General features: G+C 41.0%; 1 protein-coding gene across 6 annotated transcripts in view; it reads left to right on the top strand.

The window, feature by feature from the left end:
* The window catches only part of ENOX1 (ecto-NOX disulfide-thiol exchanger 1), a 730,917-nt gene extending 714,273 nt beyond the window's left edge, over nucleotides 1–16,644 (top strand). For all 6 annotated transcript variants that reach the window (XM_053563923.1, XM_053563922.1, XM_053563921.1 and 3 more), the window contains 2 exons: nucleotides 6,206–6,291; nucleotides 15,692–16,644. In XM_053563923.1, coding sequence (XP_053419898.1) covers nucleotides 6,206–6,291; nucleotides 15,692–15,823 — 218 coding nt within the window. In that variant the 3' untranslated portion in view covers nucleotides 15,824–16,644. The remainder of the gene's footprint in view (nucleotides 1–6,205; nucleotides 6,292–15,691) is intronic.
* Nucleotides 16,645–16,876: the final 232 nt, after the last annotated feature.

Below are 16,876 nucleotides of genomic sequence, written 5' to 3'. Positions count from 1 at the left end.
CTTAGGCTCAAGCAATTCTCTTGCCTCAGCCTCCTAAGTAGCTGGGGCTATAGGCGCCCACGACAACACCCAGCTATTTTTAGAGATGGGGTCTTGCTCTTGCTCAGGTTGGTCCTGAACCTGTGAGCTCAGGCAATCCACCCACCTCGGCCTCCCAGAATGTTAGGATTACAGGCGTGAGCCACGCACCCAACCTCTATGAGGACTATTATGAAAGCTTCATTACCCACAGACAGTGATCCTGTGTGTAAGTAGAGTATCGTATGCTTTATGTGTTTATCAACACATAAACATGAACTCTATTATCTTGTACCTTTAAAACAAAAGAGAGGGAAAAACCTATCTTGACTCCATGACCTCTTTCAACCAACAGCTTATTTCCCGCCTCCATCCCAAGCACGGCTCTTCTGAGGCATCACCCGTGGTGGGTTTCCATGCCCTTCCTTTTTCTCTCTCTCCAGTCCCCTCCAATCTGGCTTATGTCCTCACGCTATAACTGTTCTTTTCCAAGTCTGTGTCCCCAGTGAGTTTCATATTGATTGCCAACTTCTCAACCCCTCCATCTGGCAGCTACCCTCACATCTCCTGGAAATACCTTCTCTTGGCCATCATGACCACTGTTTCTTATTGATCACTCCTTCTCAGATTCCTTAGATGAGTTCTTCAGCTTCACCTCTAAATTTTAAGCTTCTTCAGGGCTCACTCTTCAGAGCTTTTCTCTACCTAAGTAATCTCAATGAATATATTGGCTTTAAATCTCTTTTGTTGCCATTGACTCATAAATTTATATTATCTCCAACTGCCCTTTAATACCTCCATTTAGATGCGAATGAATATCTCAAATTTAATAAGGCCAAAGCAGAATTCTTGATTCCCATTTTCCTGCCCTAATGTGCCCCTTCCCCAGTATTCTCATCCAGGAAAATGGTCCTGCCTACTCGCTAAGGCCAAAAACTGAGGACTGATGTTTGATCCCCCGCATCCTTTCCCATTCACATGTGATCCATTGGCTCTACTTTCAGTGTCCATTTCTATCTTGTAGTCCAGACCCAGGTCTTCTGCAAACACTTCTAACTGGCCTCCCAGTTTTTTGTCTATTCTTCATACAGCAGCTTTACAGAAAATCTTAAAACACTCATATCATGTCCTTATTTAAAATCCCTCTTGTGGATTCCTGCCACATTTAGAATTTAATCTAAAACCCTCACCCTGGTATACAGGGTCCTCCAGGATCTGGCTCCCACTCACCCCTATACACTTGTTGTATCACTGGCCAACCCGCTTTGTTCCTACCAGCTCATTTCCACCTCAGGGCCTTTGCACTGTTTGTGGCCATGACCTGGAATAATCTTCCCCCAGGCTTTCTATGGCTGGTTCCTTCTCATCTGATACTCCAAAAAATCTGCTTTCTCAGACAGATGCCTTTGCGGGACCACCCAGTATGAATTGCACACCACTCAGGCTCAAGGGCGCTCTCTCTCTCTGTCCTTCCTATTTTGTTTTCTTCTTTGTGCTTAGCACTTTTGGAAAATGTTTTCTTTATTTTTAATCTTTGTGGGGTTTTTTGTTTGTTTCTTTTATTAAATCATAGCTGTGTACATTAATGCGATCATGGGGCACCACACACTGGTTTTATAAACCATTTGACACATTTTCATCACACTGGTTAACATAGCCTTCCTGGCATTTTCTTAGTTATTGTGTTAAGACATTTACGTTCTACACTTATTAAGTTTCACATATACCCTTGTAAGATTAATCTTTGCATTAATTATCTATGTTGTTCACCTAGACTTAAAGTTCCAGAAGACCTGAAACCTTGTCTATCTCACACCATGCTGTGCCCCTAGCACCTTGCCACCTCCTTGCCACTAAGTGTTTCAAATGACTAAAGGAAGTGAATTAAGCAGTAAAAATCAGTACTATTTAGTTAATTTTAATGTTTCTCCCCTTGATCTTAGTAAGGTATAAATAAGGGACTAAACTAGATAATTTTGGTAGAAAAAGCTCAGAATGCTCTTAGGCAGCCTGTTTAAATGGGATTCCCTGACAAGAGATTTGCCACAGGTTGTGCAGAGCAGATTTGTGTGTCCTTAAGTAGCTCTTATGACTCTGAATGTGCAAAAAACCCAGTAGTATTGACAACTTCCTCTGCTCTTTTTTCTTTTTAAATTTCAGGATGTTACAAAAGTATACATGTTTTGGTTACATAGTTTGCTTTTATATATTTTAAGTCGTAAGTCAAAGTTACAAGTGTGCCCTTTACTCAGAAGTGTGCAATGTACACATTAGATGTGAGTTTACCCGTCCTTTCCTCCCCACCTACTTGAATTCTGTTGAGCTTTGCTTCCATATGTGCACATAAGTCGATCTTAAGTTAGCTACTTACAACTGTATTTTCCACTTTGGGAAAACCACTTCTTAAATTAGAGACCTTCTACTTCTCCATGGAAACAGCCAAGACCAATTGTTGGGTCCTTTTTGAGATCCACCAGTACAGTGACAGCTAACTTGTCTCCCACCCTCTGTTCCTAGTGTTCATTTTACCCCCTCCCAGAGGACCATAATATGGTCTCCATCTGTTGGGTTTGTAGCAATTCTCATTAGCTTTTGAGTTATAGGTATCTTTTATCCATTCCCGGGATATGGATAAAAAGCTTTACAAAAGCTACAAAGAGGTGTTAGTAGATTTAAGAAACTTCACCTTACATACATACCCAAATGAATGTGGATCTGATCCAAAAACACAGGGCCTACACTGCATTTTCTCAGGTGGCCTGACTGATGCTTCGGTGATGCTGCTGGAATGGGCAGGCACAGGGGTGGAAGTGGGGCTGAGGAGGGGCTGGGTTCTGGGGGGTGATGACTACTATTTACTTTTCTGCAGCAACACTGCAGAAAAGGAAACAGTATCTCCAGCAACACTGAATCATTGGGTTGTCATCCAATGGAAAAGCTTTGGAAGCCTTTCGGTGACTACCTACCTTGACCTGATGAGTAGCTACTGGCAAAAAGCTAATGGCTTCTTGATATCAGCTACCACTGAGATGGTTCTGAACATCCTCCTAAAGATAGTCAAGTCTGTGTCAAGATTTCTACTATGATTTTAGAAAGGTATACAGAAACCACGTGAGAATTTTCCCCTTAGTTTCATGAGCAAAATAATTTTGATGAAAATTTTTCATGCCCCAAACATCCAAGCTACCCTGTCCTAAATCTATAACAGGATGGGTTAGGATTAAGAATCACCGGTGAAGAATCTCTCCAAATTATCAGATTTTTAAAAGACTATTACATCATCAGTTAGGACTTATAGAAAATTTACAGTTTTCATTTATCTCCATTTATTAATAATGGACTAATAGAAATATTAAATAAGTATACTAGCTATTTCCAATTATACGAAATAAATTCATTCACTATATATCCATTGTGAATGTATACTGTGTTCCAGATACAGAAACAGAACACACAGAGACAAAAGGCAGGGTCCCTTGGGGAGCAGCCCCAGGACTGGGGATGAGGGACAGCAGGCAATGGGATAGAAGCACAGATACATGTAGGGTAGTCAGCCTCACAGAGGTAACAAAGGGGCCACTCCAGGTCCTCCCGTTTCTGGTGTCCCTAAATTTCCTATGTCAGCATCTTACCTCCTAGGCTAAGCATTACTGGCCTCCCTCCCAGCCTTCCCCCAATCGTCCTCTGACTTGTTCTCTTCATCCTACCGAAGACATGTGGGTTGACATCACACTCTCATGGACACTTAGAAGGAAGGATGTGGGTGATCCCCAGGATATCGAAGAGTCTCTGTCCAGTGGGGATATTAAATGTGAAAAATGTTTTCCTCCATCTTGGGCCCCTGGGATGGTTAAGTTGTAAGACTGTTCAGGCCATCTACCTTCTGAGATGCTTCCTTGCCCCATGGAAACACACACACCCTGGTCATCCCGAGGAGCAGCAGCCTTCCCGGGGAGGCCCCTGTGTGAGGGAGAAGAAAAAGGTTTCCCACTAGGAGCAACACTGTCTGCTCACAGGGCCAAAGCTGACTGTTACTCTTCCTCCCTCTCCTCATCCTCATAGTGGTGTAGGGGGGGACAGTCTGACTGCCACTGGTTAGAGGCTCTTTGTGGGGAGCAGTGGGCATGGGAACTGAGACAGGGTAGTCCTAATCACCCTCCCGAAACAGAAGCCATTCCCCCACACACACACTGTAATCCAGCTCTCACTCTCCCACTTAAAGTACAGTTAGATGGAAGAAATAAGCTATAATATTTCACAGTACAGAGGGGAAAATTGTAGTTAATAATAATTAATTGTATATTTCAAATAGCTTGAAAAGAAGAGTTGTAATGTTCCCAACATGAAGATAAATGTTTGAGGTGATAGATACACCAGTTACTCTGATTAGATCATTCTGCATTATATACAGATGTCAAAATATCACATGTTCCCCCCAAATATGTACAACTATAACATGTCAATTAAAAAATCTTAAAGAAATAAAAAAAGAAATGCAAATGAAAGTGATAGTTTAGCTGGCTCCCTTTAAACAACACAAACAACCAGGGGCAAATTTGTTGTAATTTGTCAAAGGAAATCATTCATGGCGTCTATGTTTTAGCCTTTATTAGTAACAGAATTACTTACAATGCTACCTTACCACAGATGAGGATTTTAGACACAGGGAAGTAGTTGCCAAGCCTCTATAATTAAAATATAAATAAATATGGTCTGTGACACTGCAGGAAAGAAATAGATCCATAACAGGGGAGGACATAGTGCCACCTGAGTAGCTCTTCTGCCACTTAAAACTATTAACACCATCATTGCTTCCACCATTGCCATTGTTTCATAAAAAAAGGACATTTAGCAAGAAAAAAGGAAAAACATATCCTCAGAATAAAATTGTAGTTCTTATTGCAGGAAGATCAGGTCAATCTCTAAAAACAGAGATTTTACCCTTAGGGGAAATGTAAGGGTTATTTGTACCTTCCTCGTTTAACTACCCACCTCTAAAAACTTCGTAGAACCTCCCATGAGGATAGGTCTTGGAGAGTGCTTGTCTAGATCCTTTCGTTCTCTGTCCTCAGCCTACCTATGAACTGGAAACTTTTTGTTAAAAACTGACACTCATCCCAAAGCATGCCCAGAACCACACAGGAGAGCAGGAGGCGGTGAGACTCCTTCATAGACCAATTCAGTTATATTATAGGGTGACTTAGTGACAGAAGGCTGTGCTTGCTCTGATTACATTCATACAAGGCTTCAAAGCTCACAGTAAACAGAGCATGAGGGCTTATCAGATTTAATTCATCTCAAAACCTGTTTTAAAGAGAACTAAAAAATGTCAGTCTGAGCACAACTTCTTAAAAAGCAGCATACAGTCCATGCAAGCAATTTCCTCATGATCCCCATTTTGCTTTCGGATCTGGGGGCAGAGTGGAGAGGAAGGCAATGCTTTGCACCTTATCCTGATACCAACATCCATCCTTTCGTTTGTCAATACAATGTTGACAGTTGATTTTCATAATGGAAAAGCCTTCTGATTTATAATCAAACTCCAGCCAAACCATCCATTCCCAGACCTTTTAAAATGGTCTTATAAATTACAGCAGAGAAAAGGGGAGGGCGAGCTGGCGCCCCTTAAACAACACTAATAACCAGGGGCAAACAGCAAATGTTCCAGAAAGAATGTGTGTTTCCTTCAATGGCAGTTAGGGGAAATCAAATTAAATACTTTTCATAACCAGCAACTATAATTATCAGGAAAATCTGAGGTAATGTGATTTCTGACACAGCCGTATGAGCCATTTTCATCCTGCAAAGTCCACAGAGAAAAAGAAAAGAGGTAGTTTTATCCTTCCAATAACTACAATTTTATATTGGTAAATCAAGCATAAAATTGGTAGTTGAAATACTTCCAGGAGTCTTTGTTTTGAAATACGTTTATTCATCTATCTATTATCTCAGATTCTAGCTTTGCTAACTACTGTCATCCCAGGAGATAAAATGTTCTGTTTGCCACGTTACTATTACTGTCTTTAGAATGTTCTATTATTGAATTCTTGTTGAGTGCTATTAGAAATGTCAAGACCATAACTCAGCCTGACAAAAACAGTCCTTGGGGTTGTGTGGCATCATTTAGTTGAGACTCTTTTGTTTGCCTCTAAATAAGTGTCCATGTTTGTCTATCTTTTCAATTCAGGCATCATATCAACATTTCTTCATGTCCATCCTTTCGGAGCCAACATAGAATATCTTTGGTCATACATGCAGCAGCTGGACTCCAAGGTAAATTATTTTTCTCCAGTAAACTTTCATTGCTGAAATGCAGCGTGTTGATTGCTGGCTGCAGCTGGATGCTGCGGGAGCTAACTGGGATGTAAGAGAGGAGAGAGGCTTATCAGCACTCCTCCTTTGCTAGGACCTCCAGTTTTGGCAGGTAGTCCTCGTCTTTTCGCTTGCTTTTATCTTTGTAGAAAGAAAAGCCGTTATCTCAAATAACAATGACTTTCAGCAGATGCCAAATTAATTAGAAAAGCTTCTGAGAGATTTCAAATTATAAGTCAGCCTGAAAGTTTCCCAAACAAGGGAAAAAGCAGGTGAGTGTGGTTAACAGAGCCTTATCCTTACACTGTGTTCTTACAGGAGTCCATGTTCCAGACTTCACATAATAGAGGAAACATCACCTCTAATAATACAAGATCTCATATGACTCTCAAGAAGAAATGTGGATTAATAGCTGTTTTCAACATTATTCTCTAACTGGAAAAAGTAACTATAAAGGTGTTTCAGCTGTGCCCTTCAAGGGTCATGCCCAAAGTCAGACATCACACGTTTCTCTGAAGTTCAGTTTTTCTCATCTGAAAATTAGCTACGCTCTTAGCCCTTTGCAGTCTTCATGTGCCAAAAGGGAAGGGACAAAAAGACCTCTATTTATGTATCAAATTTGAGCGAACAATGAGAGGTCTGGTCCTGTGGAAATAAAATAATGTCACTAACCAGTACTGCCTGCGGGAGCTCTGGAAGGGGGTGGATAAGAAGCCCGAGAGGTCACTAAGTAGCCTGCTAATTTCCTACTAGGAAGGAAAATGGAAATAAGTAAGAAGCTCCTCCATAGGGCACACCAAAGTGCATAGACTTTGTATGACTGGACCTACAACCTGTAGTTTTATGACCCTAAATAGACACTTAACAAGTCATTCTAAATTTTCAATGGCTAGCATGGATTAAATGACTACACTGTGCACTAATTTTGATTCAAATGGTCTTACAAGTACATGATGCCAGAACTGCCTGACCTCTTAAATGGATCAAATACTTCTTCCCCTTTGAGAGAAATCATCTGGAACAAAAGTATTTTTTAGTCATATAATTCATCCCTTTTTACAATAGAGTAGACCAAAGTCGGGTAAAACAGATAAATTCTTGAATTTTAGAACTGTGTTTGAAATTCTTGAATTTTAGAACTTTATTTTTTTCTGTGGCTTTCCCTCACATGCATGGGGGGGGGATAGAAAATGCTGTGTTGAACTCAGATGAAATGAGAAGGACGCACCGTGCAGTGTTACTTTGTCATAATACAGCTCTGAAGGATTTCTGCTGTCGTTTTCCCCATATCGTCTTCCCTTAGTATCATGGCTACTTTTGCCTGGAGGATTAAATGAGACACTGCTTGCACCAATGTGTTTGGCACAGAATAAGCCCTCAAGAAATGATTCCTATTGTTGCTATTATCCTTCCCTTGTATTGTTGACATTTTTTTTCTTCTCCTTTCTGGAAGTCCCAAGTGGGAAGCATTTTTTGAGAAGCAGTTGTTGTTTTAGTATGAGCTGAAATGGCCACAGAATCCACTTGTTATTTATCTGTGAATTTCAGGACTCCTGTTTCCTCTGCTCCATCTGTCAATGATCTTATGATGATCATAAATGCGTGTGTATGTGTATAAATAAAATCATCTTCTAGGAGAAGGCAGGAGGGATTGATAAATAATGAATTGATTTATTTTGATGTGGTGGAAATTCTTGTTCCATTTTACACTCTGGACACAGCTCAGGTGCGATCCGTGTCTTTCCCTTATTAGCCTCAGGGGAGAGAGAAATCACTTGCCCATCCCAGTCATTACACAATGGGCTTCTCTGGAAGGGATTCATTCAAGGGAATTCCATCTCATTACAGGCTGGAACTTTATTTTAAAAAGTGATGAAGAAGGCGGCGCCTGTGGCTCAACGAGTAGAGCGCCGGTCCCATATGCCGGAGGTGGCGGGTTCAAGCCCAGCCCCGGCCAAAAATAAAAAAAAAAAAAAAAAAAAAAGTGATGAAGAAAGCATTTCCTTCGCAAGGAAATACACACACACACACACACACACACACACACACACCCCTACCTTACCTGAAAGCGCTCTACTTCCTGAATGAAATGCCCTAGAAAGCTGTCAAGTTTTCTCCTCACGCCTAGGGTAGAAAACATATCAAAGAAGTGCTCTAAAATTGCTGGGTGCCATGGATTAGAGCACATGTTCTTTCTATCCCAGTGAAGCTGAGAGGGTATTTAGATTTTTTAATCCACAGAGCAAATTATTACCCTATACTGGAATTGCATATCCTGAAAACCTTAAACAGAAAACAAAATAGTGACAGGTTTGCCTTCTAGGGATCCACCGGGGCCTTGTGCCTCATCAGCTACCAAAGATCTCATAATCCTGGAGGCACAGGCAGCCTACTGACGCTGAGGTTCTCAGCTAGAAAGGCCTCATCCACCTGCCTCTGGGTAATCAGGATGAATAGCCCCTCTTCCCAACAGAGAGGAGTTTTGGTTAATGTTGCATTAAGGCAGTGGGTTTTGTCCTGCTGCTACAACGCAGGGCATTTGCAGACTCCAGAACAGCTTTTTACAAATTCCACACACAACACCATCATTTCCTTGAGATATGACAGCATCACTATTACCACAATTGTTATAAGACCACATTTAGAGTCTTCCCACCTTGGTGCTGGTGAGAACAAGGAAAGCAGGCTGAACCCAACCTGTAATGGAGCTGTTACTATTAGGATTTCCCCAAAGGCCATATATGGGTATGTGAATGATTAAGGATGGAAGGAAAGGCAAGAATTTATTTAAATTATGCTGAGCATGTAAATTGCACATAGCTCCCTAAAACCATGTACCCCATAATAGGCCATTTTTCAGTCAAATGTTATTCCTGCTCTTGATAATAATATTTGCATATTTTTCTCTTCTTGGCCTTTTGTGAACTACATACTCTCATTTACTCTCTTGTGTCAGAACATATGACAGATTTTCTGACATAAATCAGAAAGATTCATTCAGAGAAAGACAGGGCAAGGGCCAGGGGCCATGGCTTCCTGAACCTTTGCTGGCTTGAAAACCATTCCCTAACCATAGGCAGGTAAGCCTTCAAAGTAGGCCATATGACCTCAAAAATGGTGTCTCATTCTCTGTAGAATCATGGGGTCTCGTGACACAGTCAGCCCCTGAGCCCACACGGCCCACCTTCTGTGCTGGCAGGTCCAAGAGCACAGAAGATGCCTTTGAGATGAGCACTTCCTGTCTTACAGACAAGAGGAGGGCTCCTCCACTTCCCCTCACTACCACCACCATTGATTTGTTCTTTAACAGATTAAGGCTCAGTTCTCCAAGCGTGTCTGGTTGCCCCTTCTCCATACCTGCACCCTCCTCCCAAGGCGGGGTGGAAGTGGAAGATTTGTTTCTGAAAAAAACAGACTTGGTATAATGTGCACAGAGGCTGGAGGATATAGAAAAATCTGTTTTGGCACAAAACTACTGTAAAATAACCAGCTTGGGAGTTCATGGGTGTGTGTGCATTTCCCACCAGAGGTGCTTACTTCTGGAAACAAAATCTTGCCAGTTCAAAGGAGATATAAATCCTACTTTAATTGGACAGCAGTCTGTCCCAAACTATAGCTAGAGGGCAAGAGTTGGTGAAATGCTCTCAGTAGTGTTTGTAAGATTGCCCACCTGAATAGTCTTTAATGTTTTATATGTTCAGGTGTTGTCCTTAAGAGGCACCTGTTACAACATGTTAAGGAGTGATTGCTTAGACCATAATGACCATGTTTGTTGGAAACTGCAGCACTTCCAGAAAGCATATGACCGTGAAGGTAACAATACTCTCCACTCAACTACATAAAGAACAAAAAGGAAGATGCTCAACTACAGCAAAAGAAATTGCTAAGTTCCCAGGGTTGGAAACCTGAATTCCCGTGAATGGCGGGCTAATCCACTGCTCTGCATGCACCCAGCACTGTCCTCCAGACCAGAGAAGGACAGAGGACGGCCCAGGTGCAAAAGAAATCTGCAGATAGAATCCTGTTTGCAAAAGCTTACAGTCTACTAAGAAAAATGGCATGATATTTATGAAATAAATTGAGAATCAGACACAAACTAACAAAGCACTTCATTGAGCAGGGCAGACATTTGGGAAATAAGAGTTAGAGAAGGGTGAGGGTGAGAGAGCCACAATCCTTGAGTCCGTTCTAGCCACCTTCCTTCCTCCCTTAACTCGTTTTCCTTTCAGATTTTTCTCCTTTTAATTCTTTCCTTCTGTTTTTCTTCCTTCTTTTCCTTTTCCTCCTCCTTCCTTCCCTTCTTCCAGTTTCTTTCTTCTCTCTTTCTGACTCCTTGCTTCTGTTCATTTTCTTTCCTCCTCATGTCCTTTTCCCTCCCCTCCCTTCTTGCCCCATCTACATTCTGTATTTCTTCCTATAAATGTTTCTTGCAAGGTATCAGTGTGTGCTGACGCCATACTCTGCCCAGGTGAGTAAACTGACAGCTAAAAGTCAGTTTATCCCATGGCAGAGCATCTGGTTTTGCAGCCAGCTGCCCTACCCCTCAGCCTTGACACAGCCTCTGCTGGTGTCTTTTCAGTGCCCGAAACAGGGGCCCCTCTTCACTGGGCTTCCCCAGCCTGGCGATATGGGATGTGGAGTCAGCCGTCATGATGATAAAGTTGATTTATGTCTGCTGGTGTCAATTTGTACATGTGCTTAGAGGCCTGGGAAGGAGGCAGCACTAGAGTCAGCAAATCAGGAAATAAATCAAGCAGATTTTGTGAATTACCCCTGTAGAGTTAACACCACATAAGCCCCTTGATCATCAGAGCCTCCTTTCCTTCTCTTCTTTTTCATTTTTAAAAATAATTGTAGCAAATAAATCTTTTCTAAAAGAGTAAGTATTAGACTTAGAAAATCTTAAAACAAAACAGGGATGGCAGAATCCCCTAATATCAAAGATTAAAAATATACAGGCCGCCAATTTCTTACAACAAAAGCCAGCTGGGCAAGAGGGTAATAAAAACAAGAAAGGGCGTCTTTCCTGAGAGGAGGGAATGGGTAAATGTCTCCGCTAGGCCGGTGAGGTCTGGGTGCTTGGTTTTATGTGATGACTCCCTGACTCTTTCAGTTCTCAAGAGAAAGAGAGCCAGTGAAAAGGTGAAGGATATTGTGAAGACAAAATTATAAAAGCTGACAAGTATAAAAAAAAAGAAAAAACAGAATTAAAGAAAATGAAGATATTGGCAAAGTAGAAATTCTTTAGCCATAGGGTAAAAAAGAATGACAAATCGATTTTTCTCTTGAATTTCTCTTGAAAATCCCCAAAGGTAAAATATCATAAAGGTTACTTTGCAGGGAGGGGGAAAATTTAAAAATCACCAAACTAACCTGAAAAAATTTTCTTCTTGATCTTCCTTCTGTTATGAGATAGAAATATCTTAAGGGAAATGTTCTAGAGTTTAGCTGTAGAGCCTTATTAAGTAGATATTTTAGGCAGAGTTTTGTTTGAAGTTGTCTGTTCTGTAGTCATACCAAGTCTCAGTCCACATATTTACATCGTTATTGGCAGAGTCAGGCTGTTCCCTTCACTACCAACAGAAACTTAGCACTAACTACATTTCAGGAGATCAATTTCCAGTGTACTAACTTCTGGCTTTATCAAAATCTGAAATATGGCTAATAGACGATCTATGTAACATGATCAGGAGGATTTCAAATCCCAGTTTCACCTCTTCTTAGCTGTGTGCCCTTGGGCGACTTATCTAACATCTCTGTGCCTAAGTTTCAGCATGTAAAAAGGGTTTTTATGAGTTATGGAGTATATTAAATGACTTAATATATGAAAAGCATTCAGAATAGTATCTGGCACACATGAGTGCTGCTTAAATGTTGTTTGCCATTTGCTTTGTCCTTTAAAGCACACAAAAGACCCTTCACATTCTCTCATTTCAAGATCTTTGCCACAACCTAGTGCACAGATGCATCTTGAATGGCTCACCTGAGACTGGTCTGCTGCTAATGCAGGGAGGAGCCAGCACTCAAACCAAATCCTCAGAGCCTTTGGAGAGTTTCTTTCAACTCCCTTGTCTTGCAAATGAGAAAACAGAAAACCCAAAGAAGTTAGGTGACTGGTTACTTAACAGGTTATTCAACTGGGAGTTGGTTAAAGGTTGTTCCATGACTAATACAAATCTTTTGAGGCTACATTTCTTTCCTTCAGCAACCAGGGGTGTGTTGGGCTGTTTAATGAGCTTTCTGATGAGATAGTCGGAGCATTCACTCTCTCCTGCCCCACAGCGAGAACTCTAAGTGACAGCTGCCTCTCTCCCTCCCCAGCCCTTCTCCTGCTTCCTTAGTGGCTCAGGCCAAAAGACTCAGTGGAAAACAAGGTGTTGCTGCATCCGGGTACGTGCCAGCCTAGATGCTCCATGGTGCGGGCACTGGGGTCCTCAAGCACCAGCGTAGGACTGCGTTGCAGCCAGCAGAGTTGGGAACAGTCCGTTGTGGCTGTCGCTGTCACTCTCACTGTATTCTTCCCTCGAGACCCCTGCTCCATGGCACCCACATGGGAGCAGAGAGGCAGCCACCTGGGGGGTTATTTCTGGTCCTCAGTCTCTAGCCCTCGCCTCTGGGGAGGTGGCGTGGGTGGTGAGAACCAGGCACCCAGCCCAGCCGGCTCCACGCTCACTGCCTGTGTTACCTGCACAGGTTACCTTGTCTTTCTGGACCTCAGTTTTCTCATTGGTAAATTATTCCCTGTCTAGGAAAGTGTGGTGACGATTAAATAGTGTTTTCAGAAGATTCTGTAAAGAAGTTTCTTGGTGACAGTGAGTTGTTACATTTTTACAATCTGCAGCAGCACTGCTGTCCTGGACCCAGCTGGCCTCCCCCATCAGTGTTATCTTTAGATCAGATATTTATTTTACCCTAAAGAAGTGAGCTTTTTCTCTCCTTCCTTTCTAATAACAGAAAGCTTCTTCCTTACAGTTCCACTGGAGGTGACAGTTACTCTACAAACAAGGTACTGGTGCACTGGCTAGGACCTCGGCTGGGTAGGAGGAAGATGGCACAGCCCAGGGAGGGCGAGTGAACTGGTCTGGAGACCAGAGCACACTGTAGATTAACTGTGCTGTCCTTCTCGAAATAAAAAAAGGGTGCTTGTTGAGAAGATAGTGACCTCACAAAGCTTAAAGAAAACTGCCACATGGACCAACTAAAAACAGGGTTTGATGGACACCTCTCCCTACTGGTCTCCTTTAGCTTAGGAGCAGAAAGCCCACCCCACTCACTTTCTCTCCATGTATATATATGTTATATGTAGAGAGAGACTGTGCTGGGCCCATGTTGCATTTTACATGTAATTCTCACAATTCCACTCAGATAGGTGTTGTCTCTATTACATACCTGAAGAAACTGAGAATCACAAATATTAGGTCACAGGTCACACACCCTGGGGCCCAGCCCAGAGGAAATCCAAGCCTGTCTGATTTACATTTCCATTCTTAGCCCAAATATGCCTAATCCTAAGAATTACCTATGGTGGTCATTGAGGAGAGATTATCTGGGCTACCCTCCAAAGCAGCTGAACTGTGGTCGGTGTCCAGACACTTTGTGTTCTTAACAAGTACCCCAGGTGACTGATGTTCAGAAAGACCTCCCTAGGGCCCTGGTCACCCACCCCCAGCTGCTGACAACCATGGGAACTGCTTCATATCGGTGCCCAGGCCCTACCCATGTGTGGTGGGTGCTTTCCAAATTCTGTCTTTGGTGAAACACTTGACCCTCTGTAGTTCAGTCTTCTCAGCTGGAAGTGGGAGATACATGGTATCATCTGCCCCACACATCTCACAGGAGTGTTGTGAGAAGCGTGCTGGCTGCACAGTGCTCATAAATGTACCTCTCACAGTCACTGAGAACCTTTTAATAATGTGTTTAATAGCTTTTTTTGTTGACCTGAGAATTGAATAATCCTTCTAACATGGTTTTGTGGAAAAATACATTCAGATTTCAAAATAATTCACACAAAAATTTTAGAATATAATTTATTTCAACTTCCAAGACTGCCTCTATTTAACGTAAGTTTTGAAATATTGTCCCAGTAATATTGAATAGATCATGTGACATAGTTTCTACATGAAGTATAAATGAACAGTTGATTTGACTTCCTTGTATATTTGGCGTCTCCTTGAAATGAATCTTAATATTGTTAAATGGAAAATGAAGGCTCTAAAATGCTATTCCTACAGTGATTATACCATGAAAAATTCTAAGCTCTATGATTCATTGAACATTTCTATGTGCCCAAAGCTGTGCTAAACCAGTAGTTTTTATACCATTCATATTAAATGTTATTCCCATTCGCTAAAGCTTAGCGAGACTATCTTTGTAAGGGTCATTTAGCCTGTAACAATAGTAGATACAGGATTCAAGCAGAATATCAGACCTCAAATTCTAGGGATACTTAAACAAAATATCAGACCCCACATTGGCCACCTTGCTATATAAAAGCCACATGCATGTACATGGGTTAGAGTGCGAACACAGGAAAACGAGCAGAGGGATTGTGGCTGATTTGTTGTCTATTTAAAATAAAATAAATTATTGGTATAAAAATTCATGTAACACAGAAAAATTAGGAGAATAAAAAGGTTGTATTAAAAAATCTACCTGGATTTTATGATAGGATGTTAAGACTTTTATTGCAGTAGGTTTGGGGATTTCATTTCCTTTCCTAAACCTTCGTGGTCGCTGGTCCCTGTGAAGGTTAAAGGACGAGAAAGAGGTCTGAGTGCAAAATATCCACGCGAATGCCCTTTGCTCTTCACCTCCTCACTGACTGAGGGGAAATTGCTGCCCTTCATACATGAGAATGAACGTACCAGTGGCTTTCCTGGAGTCGTGATGAGTTTATGCAGAGCCCTCTTATTTATTTCTTTATTTTTGACCAAGAAAATTACATATTTTTTAATTAAATCATAGCTGTATACATTACTGCATTTATGGGGTACAATGTACTGGTTTTATATACAATTTGAAATACTTACATCAAACTGGTTGACATAGTCTCTTAAATTTCCTCTCCATCTCCTTTTAGATCAGGAGTCCTGTTCAGACTGTAAGGTAGCCCCCCATATAGAGGATGAACTTGGATTTTTCTGCCCACTCATGTCATGCCCCACCCCACCAGCTGCTCAGGAAAAGGGAAAATCACACTCAGCGCTTTGCACGGGTTCCTTCTGTAAGGACATCACCTAACAGCCAATTAGAAAACTAATTGTTGTTTATTTCACTGGGAAAGTACATTCTTCCCCAACCCAATTGCCTCTTTAAAAGTGAGTTTCTTTCCCCAAAGTGACTGTTCTTTTTTTTCTAACAGATATCTGCAAATGAAATTGAAATGCTTCTGATGAGGCTGCCACGCATGTTCAAACAGGAATTCACGGGCGTGGGAGCAACACTGGAAAAAAGATGGAAGTTGTGTGCCTTTGAAGGAATTAAAACTACCTAACTGTGAAGAGCAAAAAAAAAATCTCTGGAAATGCAACCATCCAAACGTGGCCAGGCTGTGCGGTGTGTGAGCAGGAGGTTCAGGGTTCGTCCAGCGCGAGACCTTCATGGACCCATCACAGCCCAACTTTAGTTGTATCTGTGGCGTTCTCTTGTGAGTGGAAATGTAATTGTGTACCAGTTCCTTACAATAAATAAAGCTTCATACTGTGACAGACCTGTTTCCTATGAAAACCAAACAATGATTCCACAGTCATAAGATGACAAAATCTGAAAATATGCTACATTTGAGAATAGCTCACCAAGCAAAATATTTAAAGTTAATGATGGTGTAGCAATGATTGTTGCTAGGCTACAGAGTTGTATATGTAATGTATAGCTGAATCATTAAATGACATGTTCCTGAAAGTCTTTCTGTTTTAGTAAAAAAAGAAAAAAAAATTGCAGTGAGGAAAAATCATACCAACAGAAAACTTGAATATGTGTCTGAACAGTTATTGTATTTTATAAATTAAGTTATATGCTGTTCCAGGGACTTTTGCCTTATTGAAGAGGCAGAAAATATGATTGGACACACTGAGAATGCTTTATCAAGAATATTATTTTTCTAATGTCACAATTCTCCATCATGAGTTCTTTTAACATGGACTGCATAACAATTTTCATAAAGTGTAAATAAAGGGAAAAGTAGTGCTGCTGTGTTGTACTTAGTATGTAACATTCAGGTTTATGCATCAAAAGAAACATTCAGTAAATATTCCTGTTACAAGTTTTATAGCAAAGATATTAATTTTTTTCAATAAATATGACTTCTACCATATCGGTTTCTGCAAATTTTTCTTTGGTATATCTTAATTCTTCCTTAAGAAATCTGTTTATCCTTATTTGGTTACATTTCATATCCTACTATTTTAAAATGATTAAATACAAGCAATATTAAGAGAAAAAAACATTATTTCAAATAGGAATATAATAAAAATTATTGAGTGGAAATTACCAAGAAAGAAGATTATTCAGCACTGGAATAGTATATTTAAGACATAGCATCCAAATA

This window comes from Nycticebus coucang, chromosome 15 (genome assembly GCF_027406575.1).
Source record: "Nycticebus coucang isolate mNycCou1 chromosome 15, mNycCou1.pri, whole genome shotgun sequence".
NCBI classification, from domain to species: Eukaryota; Metazoa; Chordata; class Mammalia; order Primates; family Lorisidae; genus Nycticebus; species Nycticebus coucang.
The sequence above is the reverse complement of the archived record's forward strand: the minus strand, read 5'-3'. Positions and strand labels throughout refer to the sequence as shown.